This window comes from Ambystoma mexicanum, chromosome 1q (genome assembly GCF_040938575.1).
Source record: "Ambystoma mexicanum isolate Mex_15411 chromosome 1q, UKY_AmexF1_1, whole genome shotgun sequence".
Lineage (NCBI taxonomy): Eukaryota > Metazoa > Chordata > Amphibia > Caudata > Ambystomatidae > Ambystoma > Ambystoma mexicanum.
The window spans coordinates 867,955,392-867,979,747 of record NC_090922.1 but is presented as its reverse complement, the minus strand read 5'-3'; the positions used below and the strand labels follow the sequence as shown (position 1 = coordinate 867,979,747).

The window sequence follows — 24,356 nt, the reverse complement described above, 5'->3', positions numbered from 1 at the left end:
GTATTAGTGTGGTGTATTTTCCTACATTCTGCCTTTTTCCCTCCCTTTTCCGTTAACTTATTGGAGTGCCATCTATAGTTAAGCGCTCACCTCTGTCTGGAAATAAGTGGTGTTAACTAAGACTTGTCTGATAAGGAATAAGGGATGTATATATAATAATAGTAACTGTGTTTAGAGTGATTTGCAATAATAGTGCTGGAGTGTTTCAATAAGTGTGTTTTTAAATAAATAATTATATACCTTGATACCAAAGCTCTGGTCCGTGTTTGCTTGTGCTATTGTGCCCGAGTGCCTATTGTGTATACTTTACATACTGCCTAACTCTTCTTGAGGGAAGTCTGACTGCTCAGCCACAGCTACCAGGTAAATCTGGGTGGTACAGACTGCTACCAAGTGGGTTTACTGCCAACATCTGTAGTCCTAAATCTTTTGCAGTGGTCCCCAAGGGAACTGCACAGGTCTCTGCCCAACACTTTAATTATCCAGTCCTTCCCTAGTATATTGCATGAGTTCTGTCAGAGGCAGAAGAGGGACCCTAGTGGTCTAGGAGCCAGCTGTAGGCAGGGTGAGATTGGCTTCTGTTGCAGAAAATGTCAGAGTTCCTGTGAAAGACTGTTCAAACAAGTAGTTCACATTAGAGTTAGTTAGGGTCGAGGGACTTCTGAGAAGACAACCTAGGAGGATTCCAGCAGTGGGCCTGGGTGAACTGGATGAGGACTATCAATCACAAAAAACATCACAAAAACTTTACAGAAATCACGCAGCTATACCTCAGCCAACACAGTACCTTAGCATGGAAGAAGAGTTGCAGCAAGAAGACTTCAGGATCTGCAGCCAAAAGCCCATAAAGAATGAAGACAGGACACTGGAAGGCATTTTGTAGCAGGATCATGGGACAGATCTAGTTGTTAGGAAAGATTGCATGCAGTATCCATTGGGTGCACTACAACAACCCTGACCTCCTGGCAATAGGAACCAAACCTTTGGTATAGGTCTGTACTACACAGGTTGGTAGCGTGATTGAGCACCCAGGCTCATCTCAAGAGGGGTCAATGTGAGCTGTAGGGGAGTTACACAGATTCACAGTGACAAGTATTCAAATAAACTCTTACACACAAGGTTTATTGAATAAACAATTATTAATGTATCAGTTAGGGTAAGCCTTCTTCAGAAGGGAGCAATATAACAGTAACACTCACATATACTTCACAAATACACACTCTTACTATCTGTAAAGCAGTGAGTACCCTTTTGGGATAGCCCACAGACACAACCTACACCCTGAGGTGACTTCAGTAGCTAGGGCGCTGGGGACATCAATATATCACTGTTGCATTTACAATCAATTGGGAGTAAGCCAAAGGAAAAGGTTATTAGAACATACAAGAGACCACAAATATTCTTAAGCAGGCAAATACTTTCAGATCCCCTAATAAGAGTCATTCAATAGAACAGGCTAAGCCAAAGTCAATGGGCAAAAGTCTATATTAGCCAAAGTACTACTTTGCAGGCAAGTAAGAAAAATCTTTGCACAATGTTTTAGAAGTCTTTGAAGAAAAAGAAGAATCAATGTACGGCCACAAGCCGTTAGACTTGTGAGTAGTAGAAGATGCAAGCAACTTTACATCAAGAGGCAAGTTCTCTCAGACTTTTACAGTACCTTGCTATTGAAACAAAAAGTGCAGATGACTTCTGTTCCTGAGCAGCTCTGCAGATCTCACTGTTCCTGGGCCTCAGTCGTGGGGACAAGAGGGAGGCCTTTTGGGGACTCCTGCACTGCAATGGGACAGTCACCACTCGCAACCGGCAATCTTCAAACCAGTGGCTGTTCAGGGTTTCAGCTCCTCGTGTCTACCTCGAATAGTAACACAGCGGTTCCTGGCTGTCGAGATGAGCTTTCCTTGCTTCTGGGGTCCCGCACTCTGTTGAGGGGGCTCAGGTTCGGTTTGTCCTGCTTCCTGGTAGTCCAGAGGATCTTCGTGGAGCTCCTGGCCAGCTAAAAAGCAAAGCACACGATCTGGTGTTCCTCTCGCTGGCATTTTGGTTTCCAGCAGCAACTCTGTGGAAAGTCAAGCAGCTTTGAGAGAATGTCCAGGTGGCTTACTTTGGAGTTGATTGGTCCCACAAACTCAAGGAGAGAAGTCGTCCTTGCAGGGGCTTCTCTGTCGATACGAATTTGGAGTTTCAGCACAGCAGCAGGGCTTCATCGGGCAAACCAACAGTCCAGTAGTTGCACCAGGCGTCCTCTTCAAGTTCTTCTTCGGTTCCTTCGTCCAGTGGTCGACTGCCTTCCAAGCCAAAAGCCTTGCCTTTTATTCAGTTCTCTCCCATTCATTCCAGCCTAGCTGTCAGTCACCCAGCAGGGTGGCTGTCCTTGCCGGACAGTCAGCCGGCCAATCACTACAGAGTGCATTTGGGTCTCCTGGGAGACTAAGCACAGAGTTTCGGGCACCTACCTCACTTCCTGCCCACCCAAGACACCCTGGAGCCAGAGTCTGGCTTCACTCGTGAATCCTGCCAAAGGCAAAGCGAACAAACCAGGTTTGGCGGGCAAAGTAAATCTCAAGAAGGACCTTTCCACAAAGAAATGGCAAAAAAAGACGACCAGGGCCATTTTGACAAATGCAGCTCGTGGTAAATGCACACCACAGTAGTTAAAAGTAAAACTACTGCCATCAGCCATTCATCGAGGAAAGGGTGACAGAAAAATGTTACATGAGAAGCTATACAAAGGGGATAGTAGGTAATCCTTCAAGCACCCCTATGTAAGATAGTGTATGCTGGGTCTGGAAAGTGATAAACGTTAGTAAAGCCAATTTCACTTTACTGCTCTGGGAAACCGTAGTTTATCCCAGAGAAGGTATTTAAACCTTCGGGAAATCTGGAAGACTTAACGGTGCCACTGCACTGAAGGTACTGTGTGACAAAATGTAAAAGATGATGCCTATGAAGTTTATCAGACTCCATAACCAAAAGAAACAGTGTTCAGAAATCGCACTAAAATACATGAGTGTGAAGAAAAAAAAAAACAAAAAAAGTCTCTCTGTCCAGGTAAAAAAAAAAATCAAGTCCTCAAAATCTAGCAAAGTTGCTCGGGGTCTCTAAGGTAGAGGGAATTAGCACTTTTCTGAGAATTCTCACTAACACTAGGCAAGAGGTTCTTCACATGGTTTACTGAGCACAGAAGAGGTTGGGGTGCGGAAGACTTCAGGAACTGCTGCCAAAAACCTGGTCGCTGAATTCCTGGTCATGAAGACTAAAGACCGGACAATGGATGGGCTTCTGCAGCAGGGATCAACAGAGAACGCTCCAGGCAAGAGTTACTTCACGGCTGGATGCGGCTCTGTGGTTTCGGTGTAGTTTTCAGGAACCAGAACAAGACTGAATATCGTTGATTGGATTCTCGTCACTTGCAAGGTCCAGCAGTCTGGTGAGAGGAGTTTCTGGACTCTATTCACATCTCTGGAGGTCCAGCAGGATGCCATCAAAGTCTCAGCTTGATTCGGAAGACCATGCACTGTACGATGGCTCGAGGTCCTAGGTTATTACAGCCTCGCAAGGTCGCAGCACAATGTGGTATGGCTCTAAATGCAGGGCTTCTTGAGTCTAGTGGATCTCACCAGGCTCTGGGTCAGGGTTATTGGAGTCCCCAGGTCGTTTGGAAGGAAGGCAGGCTCTGGTTACACAGCAGGCTCTCCGGCTGCTGGAAATTGTCTCAGACAGGTTTTCTTCATCTTCCTCATCGGATTCAGGTCCACTGGTGGACTACTTCAGCTTCCAGGATCAGACTTCTGCAGGAACCCAGCCAATCAAACAGACATGCAACATTCGGGGCAGGTGTGTTGAGCCGAGTGCTCCGCAGCCTGCAAACTCCTACAAGAAGAATCCTGCAGTCTACCGTTGCCAACTGTCGCTTTCTCCCCGAATATCAGGAGCTGAGACCTGGGGGCACAACTGGGCTGAATATCCACCGATAACGCGGCCCTGTTCTGCAAGAATCGACCCCCTTGCTAGTGGCGGGCTGCGCCAGCACCTGTGAGGCCTCGCGCTGCATCTCGTAGGGCCCGGGCTGTGATGAGGAAGGGAGGCGCTGCCTGCATCGACCGGACCAGCCCCTTGTGGCCATTCAGACCGGAGTACCAGGGCAAAGATCCGGCGACTCTGGAGTGCCTCCGTCACTGAGGCCGCCAAACCCTGACCCGGGTTGTAGCGGGTGCCAAGTAAGCACGGAACGAGGGGAGGAGAGACTAGCCATGCATGCCCGCTCCTCGGCAACAGCAAAGCTGCAGAGCTCCCTAGAGGCATACGAAGGGAGCACCTCCACAGCGACATACCTCCTATGTAACTGGCCACACACCTCTGGATCGTGGAGCAGCGAGACACGCCTGGAGCCCACTGAAGTTACGCGTTGGTGCGGGACCCCTGGGGCACGCGTGCCTTTTCTGGGTAGACGGCCACAACAACACAGGGCCACAGCCCTCTCCACTTATCAAGCAGAAGGTTACCAAGTCATTGCACGGCCATGCAAAGACACAAAGCCCCGGGCCCAGACTGATACTGTGCAAGTGGAGGCACCACCGGGTCTGAGCTGGGTTTAGCTGCAGCACTCGGTCTGCCTCACAGCACTCCCATAACACGCTGGCTTGGGCCCTTGCCCCGGATTGGGGACCGCGCTCCACCTGTTCACCCCCACCATACAGGGACATCTCCTGTTGGGGAATCTGCAAGCAACAAGAGCCCCGCGACCAATAACGTACACTGAACCTCTGCTGAAAGCTCCTATTGTGGTGCAGTACGTACAGCATTCAGCCATCTCAAGACAGCACAGCACCACAAAAGCAAACAGATAGCACAATTACATATCAGATTTGGGGACACCACTGCACGCATGATGGGCGGAGGATCCAAAAACAAGAAGAAAGGACCCATAGATACATTTACCTCTACCCACACGTCAGATCCAACTCAGTCATTACCCCTAGAGAACCTCTCGACGGAACCACCTGAGCAATGCATGGCCCCCTACATGGCGGCAATGAAGAAGGGGTTCGCAGCAATTAACAACAAGCTGGATGACATCGGCATGAGTATAGCTTCCATACGGTCGGATATACGGAAGGTCAGCGCCAGAGTTTCGGAGGCGGAGGGGAGAGCGAGTACCCTAGAAGATACGACCACCTCACACAACAAGGACAGAGAACATCCATAAAGACATCAAGAGCCTGCAGGCAAAATACGAAGACTTAGAATCGCGGTCACGGCGTAATAACATATGCGTGGTCGGAGTAGCCGAATCGAAACTGAACATGCTCATGAAGCATTTCCTTGAGGAGCTGCTCCGCACATTGTTCCCAGATAACCAGTTCTCCAACCAATTCCTAGTGGAAAGGGCAAACAGGGCGCTGACACCTCCCCCGAAACCAAGGGCCCCTCCCCGGACCATCATTGCACGCTTACTGAATTATAGAGACCGGGATTTGATCCTGAAACTTGCGTGAGGAAAAAGCCCTGCTGTTGTACGACTCCACTCCTGTGCACATATACCCGGATCTCGACGGCAGTGCAATCTGCCAAATGCACCTCTGACGGGGTAAGGAAGGTGTTGCGAGAAAGAAAGCTCGTCTATGTCACAATGTATCCGGCGAAACTTTGCATTCAACATGCCGGCAGATCCCACTTTTTTGAGACACCAGACGAAGCCATGAGATATGTCAAATCAAATGTCCCCAATACAACTAAGAACAGCTGAATGCCAACTTACAGGATGCAGAACCAGCCTCCCAGATGGTCCTACACAAACACTCACAGGGGGAGGTACGCCAAGGAGGAGACGTCAGTCTAGAAGACTGCGGCCCAGAGACTGCGACGGAACACGCCACCTCCATTATTGCAGTACTGCAAGTAGTTATGAGGGATACACCGCCCGATTGGGGAGATGGTTAGGGAGGGTGGTTCGGGAAGCTACCCCACGTTGGGTGCGGGGTGGGGAACTGTTGGACTATGTTAAGTTATATAGAAAACCTGGCATGGCAAAATCTGGGAGACATTTGGCCATCACAGTCGCAACACACATCTTACATGGTGGAAAGAATGGCAACGCAGGAAAGGAGGGTGAACACTAGGTTCTTATCCTGGAATATAAGAGGCCTGTCTAATACAATCAAACCTAGCAAAGTCATGGCATATGCTGCCAGACACAAAATCGACATAATACTGCTGCAAGAGACTCATGCAACTGAAGACAGTGACATCTTTAAGCCGCACCTGGGGTCAACAAGTGATTACCACTGACTACTCCTCACAATCCAGAGGGGTCGCAACAATCATCCACCAAAGAACAGACTTCGTCATAACCAAAACTAACTGTGATCCCGAAGGCAGATACATAATAATATGGGGGACGCTTCAAGGACAGGACATAATAGAACTCAATACGTACGGCCCTAACGTTGAAACCCCAGAGTTCTACCACCAGATACTAACACTGATACTGCCAATAGGAGAGGCGAAGGTGATATGGGGTGGGGCTTCAATACCATCCGAGATCCAGAGAAGTACAGAACAACAACAAGCGACAGAAAGGATACGAAGGAGGCATCAACCATTAAACATGCCATGCGGCTAATACCGTTGGCTGATGCATGGAGAGAGCTACACCCCCATCTCAAAGAGTTTACATTCCACTCATATGTTCATGGTTCGAGCTCCCGGATCGACTACTGGCTATGTTCCACGGAATGTATCCAGGAAACTAAGGAATGCACCAGATTACCCTGCACCCTCTCAGACCCCTCCCCGATCATACTAGACATCCAATTTGGATCTACACCCAAGAGCCCCCGAACGTGGAAAATGTCACCGCAACTCCTACGTGATGAGGCGCTTGTGGAGTCACTTCGCACAGAAGTGACCAACTTTTCTGAAAGCAACGAGGGCTCGGTGTCATCATTCCACACAATATGGGAAACCTTTAAGGTATGGTTGAGAGGACATCTGATCGCCACGGTACATGGCAGACTCCAAGAGATCCGCTCGACCCTGACCCAGACTGAAGTCTGCATAAAAATGGCAGGAGAAGCATATACCAGATCACCAGGGCAAAATACCCTAGCCCCCCCCTACAGGAGGCCACCGTAACATTTAACAAACTGGCTGACCAGGAAGTTCACTAAATGGTACGACCCATGAAAGCCAAACGGTACGGAGAGGGAAACAAATCTGGCAGACTCCTAGCTAATCTTATCAGGTCGGAACTGGGTCATGGCCACATCACCAGCATCACTGATGAACATGGAACAACGCTCATGGATCAGAGGGGGGATTAAGGAGTTATTCCTACGATTTTACTCCAAGCTATACCAAAACAGGGACCAGAAGTCACCCGTAGATCTTCAGCAACACTTGGAATCTTATCCACTTCCAAAGCTTGCAGACAAGAACATGGTGATATTAGACACCCTGCTGTCGGTGGAAGACATAACCCAAGCAATTAAAGAACTAAAAATGGGTAAAGCACCAGGAGCTGACGGCATTACGACAGATCTATACAAAATATTCGTCACAGAGCTGGCCCCCCCGGCTCTTGAAAGTATGGGAGTCGTCCCTGGAGAGAGGAACCCTACCACTGTCTTTACGCAAGGCCATAATCACCGTCCTGCTGAAACCACAAACCTCAAGACCCCGCCTCTTACAGGCACCTATCTCTCATCAATGTGGATGCAAAAATCATAGCCATCGCCAACAGACTGAATCCACATATGAATAAACTGATTCAACCAGATCAATCCGGCTTTATACCCTCCCGTTCCACAGCCCTAAACCTCCGCAGATATTTCGCAATCTCATCTGAAATGGACCCCAAAAAGAAGACAGTTGCAGTGACACTAGACGCCGAAAAGGTGTTCGATTCCATCTCCTGGAAGTTCATGTATGCCATTCTCCAGAAGATGGGATTTGGCCTGGGATTCATCCAAAGTATACAGATATTATACCATAATCCCACAGCAAGAGTCATGACTAACACGACCCTCTCTGCCGGCTTTGGACTACAAAGGGGTAAAAGACAGGGCTGCCCCCTCTCCCCGCTGATATTTGCGCTTACCATAGAGGGAATGGCGGCATTCTTGCGGAACAAACACGCATGGAGGGGGATACGCATCATGGGGAAACCTCAATTCATCTCACTCTACGCTGATGACACTATGTTATACATCAAAGACCCAGATACACATCTCCCCCGATAATGCAAGACATCGTAGAGTTTACAAAATATTCCGGCTACAAGATCAACCAACTCAAATCTGAAATAATACCATTAACCAAATCCACCTCACAATCGGTGGCCACTACCCAGTTTCGCTGGTCACCTACTACTGCCTGATACCTGGGGATCATGCTGGCATCAGATTAGAACACGCTTTACTCCAACAACTATGGTCCGTTCCTAACAAAGCTGGAAACCAAGCTCAACCTCTGGGCGAGACTACCGCTATCCATGTATGCCGAATATCCCTACTAAAAATGGTGATCATCCACAAATTATTATACCTCTTGAGCGGCATTCCCATTTGGCCGGGTCGTAAATTCTTCTAAGCTATACAGAAAAGTAGTGTACGTTTTGTGTGGGGACGGAGTACACCCAGGATCAGATGGACCAAGATGTGCGAATACGAGACAGGGGGCCTGGCAGCGGCGGATTACCTACTACACTATTATGCGGCCCAAGCCCAGTTTGCCAGATATTGGTCCCAGGACACTGAATATGCACACATACATGCCGAAGAGTTTGCAGCGGCACCGAAATACCTTAAGGGTATGATGTTCACTAAAGTAAAGGAAGAGAGGGTGTGGGCAGAACCAGTGACGTCCACGGTTCGTGCATGGATGCAGATCCTGAAGAGAGTCCAATGCATTACACCATACTGGCCACATGCCCCACTATGGGCATACCCGGACCTAGAACCAACCATGGACCGTACTCTGCAGAAACGATGGGACCCGGAACGCGGAGCCAAAGTGGGCGACCTCTTTCCGGAGGGCCGTTTTATCACAATTGCTGAAATTCAGGACAGAATAGGCATCGGCCTAACCGACACTACAGTACCACCGCCTGAAGGCGGCTTCCTTAGCAATTTGGCCGTCGTTCCCTGAGGAACCTCTTGTACATCCGTTTCTTGCTGATATCCTAACACCGGCAGGGCTCAAGAGTGGCATCTCCAAAATATACAGGGAGGTACAAGCACACACCCCCTCGGCTAACACGATGCGATCCAAATGAAAGAAAGACCTTAGTATAGAAACTGATGAGCAAAAATTGACACTACTGTAGATACACTAAAACTATCTCCTTCAATGCCAACTTCCGCCTCATACAATTCAAAATTCTAAACCAGCTACATATTACACCAAAAAAGACCACCAAATTCGATCCATCCAAACAAGCAGCCTGCCCCAAATGTGGAACGATTGCAGCGGACGCGTTCCATATGTAGTGGTAGTGCCCACTGATCCGCCAGTTCTGGGAAGATGTTAAAATACTTACTAAGAGATATTGGAAAGGTCTCGATAAAAGTCTGTGGACTGTTTGCTGTGGCGGGAGCAGTAGCCAAGAGGCACATACTTCTGGGATAGAAGTCTAGGTCTCTCCCTACGGTCCAAACATGGCTCCGAAACCTGGTACTTACCCAAGAAAACACGGAGATGTATGTGCAGGGCATACAAACCCAATCCAGACCTAAGGACATCTGGGCCCCACTTAGAGAATACTACACACATCGACAAACCGTTCGGATGAAGAGGAGGGTTAGACAAACAATAAGAACTGTGTGCAACGTGAAAGACTGTTATGGTTAAAGGTTGAACTGAATTAGAATACGTTTCTCTCAAATGTTTGAAACAATAGGTCAGTTATTTGCCAACTGCCATGCCAACAATAAATCAAGATTAAAAAATAAAAATAAAAAACTAAATTAAAAACAGACTAGGGAGGTTGGCAGTGCTTTCAGGACAGCCAGCCTCCCAGTTTGAACTGGAAACTCACAGGCAGGCTCGAAGACAAAGGACTGCAGAGTTTTGATCTCCTTCCTCACTTCCTGCCTTCACTGACACTCCGGAGCCTGGGAGAGCTTGACCAAGGTCTCCTGCCGAAGATCGAAATCACACAAAGGCATTTCCTGCCCTGGAGGGCAGGGGAAAGCAAGATGGGACAAGTAGTGCAAAAAAAAAAAATATTTTTTTTTTTTTTGATTGGGGCCATTTTGGTAAAATGGGTACACATGGGTGACTTTACTGCAGCTGTGTAAACAGCCAGCGGTAAAGGAGCACCGACATTGTAAAAAGGTTAGCTGCCAGTCATCTAAGGGAAGCTTGTCCCTGTAACAGTATGGTTACAGTGCTAGTGAGAAAGGGGATACATTGCATCTCCCCAGCACTCCACATGAGATCGGGTTTTCTGGTTTTCATCTAACAAAATGTAGAAGGGATAGAAATATCCTTTTATACCCATGGGAACTGTAGTTCTCACAAGGTTAGCCCAACGAAGTAAAAGGGAGCCCCACAGGGCAACCCTGTATCAATAAAAGGGTATACCAAAAGTTGATAAAGAGGATGAAATTAAGAGGACACTATGGAGTGTCTTAAAAACGACACCCATAAAAAGAATAAAAGTACAAGCAAGTGTGGAAAAACGTTTCCACTCACTCAGGTATAGGGAAAAATAATCTACCAGCCCAACAAAAAGTTCTGGTGTTCTCACAAGTGATGTAGATTTAGCTCTAAAGGGAAAATCTTACCCAACAGTTACCAATATTACAAATCAATAAAAACAGGTTGATTAAAAAAAAAAAAAATGTAGCTGCAATAGTGAGGTCACAGCACTCACAATCACCAGGCTCAACTGCGAGAAACGGAAAGCCAAGCCAATTAACATGGTGAAGCCAAAAGTGTATTTTGGAAAATGTCAGGCTTAAAAGTAAGAAATAGATATAAAATGTATGTAAAAGTATGTACGGTCATGCTTGTCAAATGCAAACAGGCACCAACTAGAGAGACTATCATAAAAGTGCTAGTTATCCCTTAGAAGTACACACCACCAACCCAAGTTCTGCATTCCATGTTTGCAGAATGTACTCCAACTAATGAAAAAAGTTAAGTGAATGGGCATACACTAGAATCATAGTTCAGAAAATTTGCAGGATTGATGATCGGAGTGAGGGACTCCTATTCACACTACCCATAATATCTTCGATCATCTTAAAAGTGTAAAAAGATACACAAATTAAAAGAAACATACAATATCAACTTACCAACATCTTTCCAGAGATGTCGATCTTTTCGGACCAACAAGCGTTTTGCCTCAATTTCAATCTCCAGCTTCCTGATGGCTTTCACCACAGTCTCAGAAGTGAACAAACGACAAGACGCACGTCGCAGTCTATTCAACCGGCACCGGGCAGTATACGCCTTCAGAGACACTTCCTCCTTGGAGGGCGCTTTAGGCACACTGGCTTTGTGATGATTTTCAGCTCCCAATATGACAGCAGCTGCATTCACTGAAAATAAAAGTTTAACAATGCTTCAAATTTTAAGCTGCAGAGATGAGCAACAGTTTGCTTTACGGTTCTACTGGCTCCCATATTCATCTAAAAGGAAAAGCAACCACATTTCTCTCAATGTTCCGTCTTACCCCGATCACCAACAGCTTGTTTGGCATCAACACCATGTTGAAGACACTTGAACCCTAACCCCCATCTAGTAACAGAGTATGACAGGGTGGCCATATTTTCAGCGCCCATGTACTCCTTCAAAGATCTCCCGGAAAATGCCACTACTGCAATGTTATGTAGGATATGTTGGACCAACAAAACATGACAAAGTAAATATTGGTTAGGATAAAAAACTATTTTTTTTGGGCAGTTGCAGGAAGGGTAGGAGGTCTAGGGATTTATCTAAATTGAAACTGTACATTTTCCTTAGGAGTGTCCTTAGCCAAGTGTGTCAAATACTAAAATATGTCAGGGCCCCTAGAAAGGAAGGTCCTAGAAAGGAAGGTCAATTTCTCCTAGGAAAGTGATGTGATCGCGCTCTACTCGAAAAGAATGACTGGCCCTGCCCCACCACAGTGTAGCTATAGGATTGACTATGAATAATGCCTATGGGTCGACGCTCCCCTCTGGCATTGATCCAAGTAAAGATTTCAGGGTTATACGATATGGTTTCAGGGGTCTCCCTCTAGTAAGGAAACCTACCTATCCGATGCCACTCCCTCAACTTCTCCAAATAGTTTCAAGGGTTTTAGTAATGTTTTTCCTTTTTGCAGCTTTCCACCATTGGCTCCTAATTTAGAGTGGTTTTCAGAGCCTACAAGCAGGGGTGGTTTTGACAGAGCAACATAAAGGTGCAACCAGTTTAAACTTCAGTTTGTTACCATTTATCAAACTATTAAATGGTAGCAGAGTCGAGCGGCTAGGCATGGTATGAATTGACTCCATAATCAATTAAGATTGGCAAGACTACAGCCCTGAAGAAGGTCCCAGTGTGTAGCTTTCTCTAGGAATGGATACTTTCGAAAAACATGCAAAAGGAATAGCATGTATTTTTGTAACCTAACTGACCACTTTATATTCTAAAACAGTTCTGTTTGGCAATGTACACTGAAAAAGTCTAAAGTAGGGTGGTGGAATGTGAACCATTTTATCAGCGTTAGGCAGGCGACAAATATGTGGGCATCAAAAGCAAAACTTTAGAAGTCCACCCTAACTTTCTTTTAGTTGAATCCATCACACGCGTACCTATCCAAGTAGTTCTTGAAAATAATCACTGTATCAAAGGGGCAGTGTCCTGCAGCTATGGAGATGGTGGATTTCCAGCCTGAAGCACATAGAGGACAAAACGAGGACCCCTGACCCACCGGTAAAGTAGCTACTTTTAACTTAAGGCCATTCTGTGCAGGACAAGTCAATTAGGATAGGGGTACACAAAAAGGAAAGGAATCTCGACCCTTTTGACTCTGACTGGCAACACCATGGGACAGAGAGGTTGGTGGGAACAGAGAGGCTCACAATAGGCTTGAATGAAAGGCTGGGTGGGGTTCAAGGATTCTCTGTTAGGAAGGGGCAAAGGGGGCTCGAATTAAGCTCCACAGCAGAGGACTTGAGGAGTAGCAGACTGAAACAGCTACTGGTGTGACCCAGAGTCAGTAGGCCCTCTAGAAAAGCACAATCAAACGTCAGGTTCCAGCAGGCCGTTCCTCATTGTGTGAGATGGCAGCAGCAGTTTGACAAAGTCCCAGTGCAGCTGGGAGGATGGTAACAAATGCTACAGTGATGAGCCAGGAAGGAGCCTGGGCAAAGCTGCAGACAAGTTGGATTCAAGTGTAGGCCAAATGCAGACTCAGCATCAACTTGCAACAGTCATGAATGCAGAGCAGGGCTTCACATGGGTTGGTCCCACTGGTCCAGCGAAGGAAGGCATCCGGTTCAGGTCTTCCCAGTGGAGTTCAATGCAGGGGTCCAAAACACAGTAGTTGGTGTTGCCAAAGCTGGGTGCAGCAGCAGTCCAACGGTAGGTGTCTGGTTGACTGCTCCAAAATCGGGCTACAACTGCAGCAAAGTTTTCCCCATTCTGATTGAAAGCCTACAATTACCCGGTTGCAAAGTAATGCTAATCGAAATAAATCTAAAGAAACACAGTGAGACAAACAATCACAGCCCCAGCTTTATTTCACATGGCAATCGGATGTATTCAACCCTTACTTTTCTAATCAGCCATCGTTCACACCTCTTGGCTACAATGCCACAACACACATTTCCCATTTACTTTTGTAACCGATAGTTAACCCCTTGTTGGGACACCTCTGTGAGCAAGTCAAACCCAGCTATAGCCTCTCCTCTCTCTATGCACACAGTATTTAACTATTTGCTTTGCAGAAAAAGGAGGGGCCAGAGGAAGCAGCCCAGGGACTTTAGACACAAAAATAAACCCACAGTGCTCCGTTTGATGTCCCACGCAAAGAGCTACTTGGAAGCCTCTGGCAAGCTAGCAGTGGCTCGCAATCTATTGGTTGGAGATCCTGGCTCGAGAGGTTTGCCCTCTGCCATGTGGACTGCCCAAAGCATTGGGTCAGTAACTACCTGTTCATAGAGTGTGGCTGCTCTGGAATGTGAAGCTACCTTGGTGCAATTGGTGTTGGCTTGGTGTGGTGTAGGACTGTGTCCGAAAGGGCAGACTGCCTCCAAAACGTCCCCTCTGTGAGAAAGGTTTCCCTGAAATTTGGGTTCGACTTTTAAGGGTGTTCTTTTCTAGCTCTCTCTAGCGCTTAGTCTACAGCTGTCCCGAACAGGCAGTCTTCCTCGACTGGCTTTTCCAGGAGGTCGATCTGTGTTTCATGTTGGAGTCCCTGAGCCAAACTTATAAGTGTTAGCCCTGTAATAATTCTAATTCTGCCTGGTATCCCTGCAACATCCAGGGTATCGACCCAAAAGGTTGTATCCAGAAGACTGTACACATGGTTTTCCCACATTAGGCACACAAATGCAAAAAACAGCAAGATCGAATTGCAAAATGCGGCACAGTGGGCCTCAGCATGTCACAATTAGATCTTTTAGTCTTGCGTTATTTTGACGTACATCCAGTGATTTTTTTTATTACAATGTGCGAGGTATTTTCTTTTTCGCTGCTATTTTTATTATTGCTCATCTTATTGGTTCAGCTGCTTAATCAGTAAGCCATTCTATTTTGTCCCATTGGTCCCGATCATACCTCGCCATTAGCAATTTCAACTTCATGTGAGGCAGATGTAGCTATTCTTCTCCCAAAAGCATAGATGCGTTTGCTTTTTTGTCTGGTGGGAATTCTCTTGTTAAAAGAGGTGCGCCCCCCCCCCTCCTTTGTCCTATTGGTAGTTGCTACAAGGGAGTCTACTTGGTGCTGGCCTCTAATGTAGGTCAGTAGGTGCTGATTTTTATCTATTCTCAATTCTTGTTTTAATGGGCCTTTTTTTACACCAGGTTAGTAAGAGAAGAACAAGTTACTTTCTTACCTGGTAATGTTCTTTCGATGGGATGTTCCGACGACGTATTCCACATCTATGACAGGTAATCACCACAATTGTGCAGCTTCGAAACATTTTCGGCGTCTGCGTCAATGACGTCGATACGCTGTCCTCGAGGGCCTCCGTCGAGCCGACATCACCAGATGTTATAAGTAGGACGCACGACGCCTGTAGCCTCAGTTGTATTTTTTTCCCAGAACGTGTGGCGCCAATCTTCTGCCAGTAGGACTACAGAAGGCCTTGCGGAAACGTAAGCTGCAATCACATAAGAAATTCTGTAGCGGGGCAGGCTGGAAGGGTACGATGTGGAATAAGTCGTCGGAACATCCCATCGAAAGAGCGTTACCAGGTAAGAAAGTAACTTGTTCTTCGAAGGGATTGGTTCCTCCGACGTATTCCACATGTATGACAGACTCCCAAAGCAGTACCAACATAAGGAGGTGGGAAAATAATGTAGAAATTTAGAATGCCCAATTAAAATGCAGAATAAAGGACCGCCTTGCCAAAGGCCAAATCCTTCCCATGGATAGAATCCGTGGAGTAGTGTTGAACAAAAGTATGGACAGAGGCCCATGTGGCTGCTTCACAAATGTTGCGAATGGGAACACCACTCTGCAGAGCAGTAGAGGCAGCCACACCCCTAGTAGAATGGGCCCGTAGGCCTACCAGAGGATCCTTACCCGCCAAGCGGTAACATTCAGAAATTGCCAAAATAATCCATCTAGACAAAGTCTGCTTAGTAACAGCTTGTCCCAAACACCTTCCAGCGTATCCTACAAAGAGCTGATCGTCCACTCTGATGCCGGAGATGTAGAAACTTAAAGCTCTCCTAGGATCCAACCTATGGCGTCTCTCCTCTTCCTTACCAGGATGTGGAGGAGGATAGAACGCCGGAAGAGTGACTTTATGGCTTAAATTAAATTCTGACACAACTTTCGGAAGAAAAGGACGAACCCCAAGGACAACCCTGTCCTTATGAAACACTGTAAAGGGTGGCTTAGCAGATAGTGCCTGCAACTCCCTCTTTGAGCGGAAGTAACCGCAACTAAAAATACAGTTTTAAAGGTCAACAGTCTCAAAGGACAAGAATGTAAAGGCTCAAATGGAGCACCCATTAGGAATTTTAGAACCAGGTTCAAATCCCAACCGGGCACCTGGAAAGGTGACGGTGGGAACACATTAGTGAGCCCTTTCAGAAACTGAGAAATTAAAGGAATCTTAAAATAAGAACACTCCTCAGACGAGCACTTAAATATGGACAGCGCCGCCAGGTAACCTTTAATGGTACCCACTTGCAGGCCCTTGTGGGCTAACGAAAACAAAAAAGAAAACCACAGGAATGGCACATGAATAAGGATCCACAATCTGAACCCTGCACCAGTCGCAGAACTTTCTCCAACGGCAACAGTACAGGGACTTTGTTGCAGGCCTTCTGGCCGAAAGCAACACCTCCATCACGTCTTCAGGGAGGTCCCAATCCTTATACCTCAACCTTTCAGAAGCCAAGCATGAAGGTTGAGAGACTTGATCTCTGGATGGAGAACCTGACCCCCCCCCCCCTCCCGTGAGAGCAGATCGTCTCGGTAGGGAAGACGGCGTGGAGGGCAGATGGACAAGTCGAGAAGGTCCGGGTACCACGTTCTCCGGGCCCATGCCAGAGCAATGAGGATCATTCGGGAACCGAACCTCCGTAACCTCCGCAGCACAGCACTTGCGGAATGATGGGGACTGGAGGAAACGCGCACAGCAGTGGGAAGGACCACTCCACTACGAACGCGTCCCCTAAGGCTCCTCTTGGAGGAAAAACCCACAAGCAGAATCTTCTCGCAATTCCAGTTGACACTGGTGCTGAAGAGATCCACTTGTAGGGTCCCCAAAAGGGCGAAGATCTCCAGAAGAATCTCCTGAGCCAGCTCCCACTCGTGAGAGACCGTGCTCTGCCTGCTCAGAGCGTCCGCCGTCTCGTTTTCGTCTCCAGCCAGATGAACTTCCGAGATCGAAATTTCCTGCTGGATGGCCCAGAACCAGAGCTGCAGCGCCTCTCTGCACAGAGGAAGTGACCCTGCCCCCGCCCCCCCCTTTTTTTTTTTGAGGTAGTGCATGGCCACTGTGTTCTCTGTCAGAATCGGGACATTCTTCCCTCGCACAGTCGGCAGAAAAGCCTTCAGAGCTAGCCTGATGGCCCTCAGCTCCAATAGATTGATATGGAGTCTGGACTCAGACGGAGACCAATGACTGCTGACTGTCAACTCGTTGGCATGAGCTCCCCATCCCGTGAGGGATGCATCCGTCACCATAGTCACCTCCGGCCAGGGTAGCCAAAATGGAGCCCCCTTCGACGGCCCACCACAGGAGATCCTCTGCGACCTGAACGGGATCAGACATCCTGCCGGATGACGGTGACCACTGCATCTTGAGAGCCCACTGCAGAGATCTCATCCGCAGCCTGGCCTCCGGCACCAGAAGAATGCAGGATGCCATGAGGCCTAGCAACCTCAAGAACTCGACCGCTGGGAGACTCTGGGCATGTTGAAACTTGTGCACCATCTGCAGAATGTGATGAGCCCTCACCTGGGGAGGGAAACACTGCCGCAGGGATGTGTCGAGCACCGTACCGGTGTACTGGAGCCGCTGGGTTAGCGTCAAGTGCGTCTTCTTTAAGTTGAGGGAGAAGCCCAGCTTGTGACGGGAGTGGCAGGTGACTGACAGATGATCCAGGACTTGCTCGGGAGAGCGCGCCCTGATCAACCAATCGTAGGGGTAGACGTGAATCCCCCCTTTCCTTAGATACGCTGCCACCACCACCATGAGCTTGGTGAAAACCCTCGGGGCGGAGGTCAATCCGAACGGCAGGACCCGAAACTGAAAGTGTGAGTCGCCAACCGCGAACCTCAGGTACTTCTTGTGATTGGGATGAATCGGCACATGACAGTAAGCGTCCTTGAGGTCGAGACACACCAATTAGTCCTGAGGTTGAAGGGCCTGGAGGACTTGAGAGAGAGTAACCATCTTGAATTTGTCCTTCCTGACGAGCTTGTTCAAACCACACAAGTCTGAAGTAATGGCACGCCATTCTACAAGATGCTGCGCCAGCCTTCCCCCAACCGGCGAACCATGGGACATGGCCTCATGACTGAGCTGAAGCGGCTGCGGCAGTGCCTGAGGGCAAAGAGGCAACTGCCCGAGCGGCTTTGCACCTCAAGTACCTTGTTTTCCACCTCTGTTACTCTTACGTTGGCCCCTTTGACTTGCAGCTCCCCTCGATCTTCCAAAGGTAGAGTAGTATCGAAAGGAACCTCCCCTCCGTTGCTATTCCCTAGGACGACAAGGCAGGGGTTGGCGAACTGCAGCGCTCAACGACTTAGCTGCAGCTTTGGAGGGCTGCAACCTCTCAAGGCTCTCGTCAGCCTTGCTGCCAAAAAGATGTTCACCATCAAAGGGCATGTTGAGAAGCCGGGCTTGTACTTCAGGAGCAAACCCAGACTTCCACAACCACGCAAATCTGTGCATCACGGTGCTCGCCGCCATGGACCGGCTGGAACAGTCTGCCACGTCCAGACCCGATTGAACGGATTCACACATGGCATCCTTGCCATCCTGTACAAGGGCAAGAAAGCAATCCCGTTCCTCCACTTCGGGAATATGTTCAGCAGCTAACAAAACAATTCTACAGAGTGTGAGTGAAATGTGCTAAGGCACACACGGAGTTGGCTGCTTTCAAAGCCATACCCCCTGAAGAAAAGACTTTCTTCGTCCAACCGTCAAAACTTTTGTCGTCCCCATCAGGAGGGATGGTAGAGTACGACGCCTGTTTTGCTGGGGCCGTAGCCGCATGCACCACCAAATTCTCCGGAGTAGGGTGCATGGACAAGTAGCCGGGGTCGCCACTGGCTGGGCGGTACTTTTTTGGCAACGACTTACCCACTGCCGGGAGACTCTCCTGAGCAGTCCAAGCCGCTGCCACCCTTCTTTGCAAGGCCATATGGAATGGCAGTACCGGGTCAGTTGGTGGACCTTGGTCCAAGAAATCTGTCAGGTTATCCTGTAGAAAATCCAATGGTGGTGCAGACCACCCCAAGTACTCTGTCACCCTCGACATTAGCCGCCGGTACGAGGACTCTGCATGCGTGCAAGGCTCAGGCCTACCGAACTCTACCTCCGGAGAGGTGTCCAGACCACTGGCGTCGTGCAAAGACTGATGCAGGTCTTCCATCTGGCTATGAGCAGATAATAAGTCAAGAACCTCATCAGGAACCAAACCTTCCTCAGACCCTTCCTCCACCTCAGAAATATAATACAGAGGCTGGAACAAATCCCTGGAAGAGGGCACAGGAAAGGCTCAAGTACAGGCCTCACTGACTTCTTCAGGGCCTTCCTTGGAGTTACCACTGATGCACGGGGTACCTCCAGTAAAGCCTCCACAAAAGGCGTTGAGGGCGTCGACAGAATCCGCATAGACTTAGAGTGTGGTGCAGATGGCTTTGACACAGGCCTCGAGGGCGGTGCCCCAAGTGTGTCCTTTGATGGCCTCGGCGCCGATGACTTCCTCGGAGGCTCTAGAGTCCCTCGACGGACATGGCGCCAATGGCGTCGACGTCTTCTTCGAAGACCTCACAGGCTCCGACGGTCTTGAGGGCGTCGAGGACCGGGACCTGGAGAGGGCATGGCTAGAGCGATCCACCTTGTCCGATCGGGACCTCGAAGGTTCCCGATGATCGCGCCGACCACCCGACCCGGAAGGCGTGCGAGCAGTGGCCCCAGCACGTTCCCTGCCGGTTTCTTTCAAAGGCGCTGACGGAACGGAGCCCTGCGATTGGAAAATCGCCATCATCTCCGTAAGAAATGCATCCCATTCCGCAGGCGTAGAGTGTTGGGACAAGCAACCCGCGGATGGGCGGAGTCCTCAGACGAGGACGGGGAAGGCGACCGGTAACTGCGCCTCGAGTGCCTCGAAGAGGCAGTGGAATGGTGGGAACCACTCCGGGATTGAGACCCCCTGGACTTATGCCGATGACGCGGAGAGTCGCCTCTCGAATAGTCGGTCAAAAACCCAGAGGATTTCGACTTTCGGGGCTTGGAAACCCTACCGACAGAAAGCTTCTTCCACTCCCGCAAGGCCTTCGATGTTAACGATGGGCAATCGTCACAGTCATCCGTGGCTTAGTCCTCACCGAGGCACCAGAGGCAGGCGTTGTGCGGGTCCGTAATTGACGATCTTGGAACCGCAGTCCTGACACTTCTTGAATCCCGACCGCGGGGTAGAAGAAGACGACATGATATCTTCCAACAAACACGTTCGTAAGAACCGATCGATACCTCAGAAGAACCGAGGCACGCCGAGATCTCGGAAGCAAACACGTTAGCGGAAAAAACAGAACTGAGGCTACGGACGTCTTGCGTCCTACTTCTAACATCCAGCGACTTTGGCTCAACAAAGGCCCTCGAGGACAGCGTATCGACGTCATCAACGCAGGAGTCGAACATTTTCCGAAGCAGCACAGCTGTGGTGATTACCTGTCATAGTTGTGGAATACGTCTGAGGAACCAATCCCTTCAAAGGCATAATTCTCTTGACTATATTTTTTAATAATGCGATAGCCAGGGATGCTGATCTCTTTGAGAACATCCTCAATTAAGTAATTCTCTTCTTGTGGTTCCTGCATTTGAATGTTAAAACCTTGTTGCTGCTGTTAGTAGGTCAGAATATAATACTTGGTCCTAAGTAAGAGGATGAGGTACAAAGTTCTGTTATCTTGAGGGACGACATGGTGTAGTCATTGGGGTCGATTTCTAGGTTTTCATCCTTCTCTCTAATAATCTCCTCCTTGGAGTAGAACTCTTCCTCCTCCTCCACGACCTCTTCTTCATCCGGTTCCTCTTCTTCAGGTTATGGTATTATTTTTGCTTTTTAGCTGACACTGCAAATAGGGTTCTCCTCCCTTCCTTTAGTCGGTAGCCAGTTACAAAAATCCATAAAGGATTACATTTTCCATAGCAGGACTAAGATAGACCTGTGACCTCGACCACCAGGGGACGTGGAGCAAGATGGCTGCTTAAGCCATAGCTCCCGCCAACCTCCAGTAATAATCCAGTAAATAACCTGTCCCCGCTTCCTGACCCCCCCCCCCTTTGCTCTTTGTGTCTGAGTGAGCAGAGAGGAGTCACGGAAGCAAGGGCAGTGTAATCTGCCTGAAAATAAGTCGGAGTCAGTGGCTGAGGCCCGCACAGTGTTCAATCCATTTCGGAACTGAGGCTGTGGCATCTGGCCCATTGGGATCAAAGGGGACTGTAGCTCACACGCGGCTGGCAGGGTCGTAGGGATGGAGCAAAAGTCCCAGAGTTCAGAGCGGAGAACCCAGACAGAGGTGTTGGGGAAACATGGTGGCCGGGAGACTAAGGAAAGACTCCATTGACCTGCACGTGGGGCTGACCCGAGGAGGGGATGGATAAGGAGCGAGCGCATGGCAACAGCGTGGCTGGCTCCTCTGGGGAGGCCTGTGCCGGAGAGGAAGTCAGCGGGAGGGGTTTAGCTGACCCAGGCCGAAGTGGCGATAATTGTACGAGCGATGTCAGCGCGGCGGCAGAGAGGAGGACTGCCTTGGCACATCTTGACAGGTGGAGAGATCCTTCACCCAACCAACCCCCACCCCCTTGGAAGGCAGAGGCGTTCCAACGGGTGACTTGGGCAGGTTTTATGATACAGACACAGCAAGGCTGACCTGTGCTCCATAAGGCCATACTCGTTAAGGAAGGGGGCCGCAGGACGAGAGTTCAGTGTTGTGATCTATTGATCACAGAGTATTCAAACAGACATAAATGCACCTCACACTCACAGTGGGCAATGGAGTGTGAATACTGCAAGGCCATCCTTGATATAGGATATACAACACAGTAAGTGACAACTGTAGAGCACTCCATAATCCCATTGACAGCTGGGGAACATACATACCAAGGATATCTAGCGCACGGTCTACGAGGGGAATCATGAATTTGAAAGGCCATTCGAACAGGAGGAAGTTAGTGGACAGAGGGGCTGGCCCCTGGCTCACGGGGCTCTGGGCCTGCGGGCTGTTGGGAAGACCACCTCAGTGACAGTACGGCATAGGAGGAGACAGCCTCTGGGGAGCGAGGGAGCACATCAGGCGACCCCACAAGGACAGACTGGGAGATGCGGCGAGGAAGCAGAAGGAGGAAAAGGGGGTGAGCCTGGTGGACTGCAAAAATGGGTAAGGAAAAGCCCAAGAAGCCTGTGCAGAGCAAAATGGAATGCTATGCGCCGACTTAGATGACCAGGGTGCAGGGGAGCTTCACCCTCCACCAGGAGAATTGGATTCCAAGACTGGAGGGGCGGCAGCAGAAGGTGAAGAAGAGCCCTTGATGAAGCAAGTGCTGCGCGCGGTGACAGAATCCAGGCATAGCATGTAAGAGAAGATAGGCGGGGGGGAGATTGTGAAAGTGAATCTGCTCAGGGCGGACCTTAGAACAGTGTTGGAAAAAGTGGGGGAGACCGAGGACCGCATCAGCCAACTCGAGGATACAGCGCAGACATTACACACGCAGCTTCAGGGGCTGCAAGCAAAATCATGGATCCTGGAGGAGAGGGTGGAAGATGCTGAAGTTACATCCCCGTAGGGCAAATATTCAGATAACTGGCCTTCCAAAGACACGGCAATGATATGTATTTGGAGAAGTGTTCCACTATAGGGACAGGGACATCATCCTCCAGGTTGCCAGGAGGAAAGGTAGGACAGAGCATGCGAATATCTTCCCAGACAACGCCCTGCAGGTGAAACGGGCGAGAGGGTCGGTTGTACATGCTTCTATTCACAGCAAAGTTGAGTCATTAAAAAAGAGAGGTCGTGGGTGCTCCATGATCCACCGAGGCCTGGGACTGAATAGAACAAGGGCTGCAGGGGATGGGCCCCCATGGGAGGAAACCGATGGGCACCACACCCTAGGGAAGGTAGGGGTGTGGGGGTAGGTGGTGTGGAGGGGGAGTAGCACCCTCCAAGGTGGACATTCTTGAATCATCAAAGAAGAGAAGCAATGAGTACAGAATTGGAGTGTCCGAGGATGGGACGCTTTGCAGATTTAAACCGGATCTGGTGGAGGGGGATCAGCAATAGGGTGATGTCCAGAATGGGGGATGGGGGGGCAGGAGAGAGGCCCGGGGACAGAGTGGGGTGGGCCGTTCAGCTCTGGGCGGGACACATGCTGTGAACAAATGCCCTGTAGCCCAGAGCGCTGAAGCAGTGGGGCTTCGGGGGATTGAGGGTGGGGGATAACATCAGGGCAGGGAGGGAAATGGAGGTGGTGGTCTGGGGTTTTCGGAAGGTTACAGTACAGGTAATACTCTAGTTTGAGCAGGGAGTAACATTGGGTGGTTCATAGGGTTTCAGTGTTAGGTAAGATTTTCATAGAACTGGTAAATCTTCCTGACCTGGGTCAACCCCAGAACTTTTTTGCTTTACTAGTGGGTATTTTTCCTTAATACCTATGTGAGTGGGAACCTTTTTCCACACTTACAGAATCTTTAACTCTTTTTATGGGTGTCATTTTTTTGACTCTCCATAGTGTCTATTTAAAGTTATCCTCTTTAACAACTTTTTGGCAATAAGTGCTTGTTGTTGCTGGGTTGCTGTAGGGGCTCCCCTTTTTTTAAACTTTATCTGGCTAACCTTGAGAGAACTGCTGTTCCCAAGGGTAGAAAGGATCTTTGGATCCCTTTCACATGTTATTTGGTGAAACCAGCACACCACCTTATGTGGAGTGCTGGGGAGATACAATGTTCCCCTTTCACACTTAAACTAACAATTCTGTTACAGGGACAAGCTTATCTTCAATGACTGGTGGCAGTGATACCTTGTATTAATGTGGTACACCTTTACAGTTGGATGTGTGCACAGCTGCAATAAAGGCACCCAAGGGTTCTCATTTTACCTAAATGGCCCCAGTCTTCTTTTTCGCCATTTTAGTGTTTCTTGTTCCTTACCCTTCCTTCCAGGGTGGGAAACTCCTTTGCATGATTTTTATCTTCACTGGGAGTCCCCTGGACTCCCCCGCCCAGGCTGAAGTCTGTCTGTGAGGGCAGGAAAACAGGGAGGAGTCCAAAACTCCACAGCCCTTTGTCTTCCTCCTTGCCTGAATAGGGACAAATCCCAGTGTGGGGCTGGCTGCACTAATTGGACAACCAAACCGCCCCTTGTTGTAAAATACAGAGGTTGTGCTGCTCTTCCTGTTAAATACTGCGAACCTGGGAGCTGAAGACAAGTCGACCACTGGAGCCAAAACCGAAGAGGACAATTAA

At 48.9% G+C, this 24,356-nt stretch overlaps 1 protein-coding gene across 2 annotated transcripts in view; it reads right to left on the bottom strand.

Annotated features, from left to right (window-relative positions):
* Window positions 1–24,356, bottom strand: part of ASPM (assembly factor for spindle microtubules) — a 1,022,684-nt gene that overhangs the window by 858,363 nt on the left and 139,965 nt on the right. For both annotated transcript variants that reach the window (XM_069641523.1, XM_069641524.1), the window contains exon 7: window positions 11,304–11,549. In XM_069641523.1, the coding sequence (XP_069497624.1) occupies window positions 11,304–11,549 (246 nt within the window). The remainder of the gene's footprint in view (window positions 1–11,303; window positions 11,550–24,356) is intronic.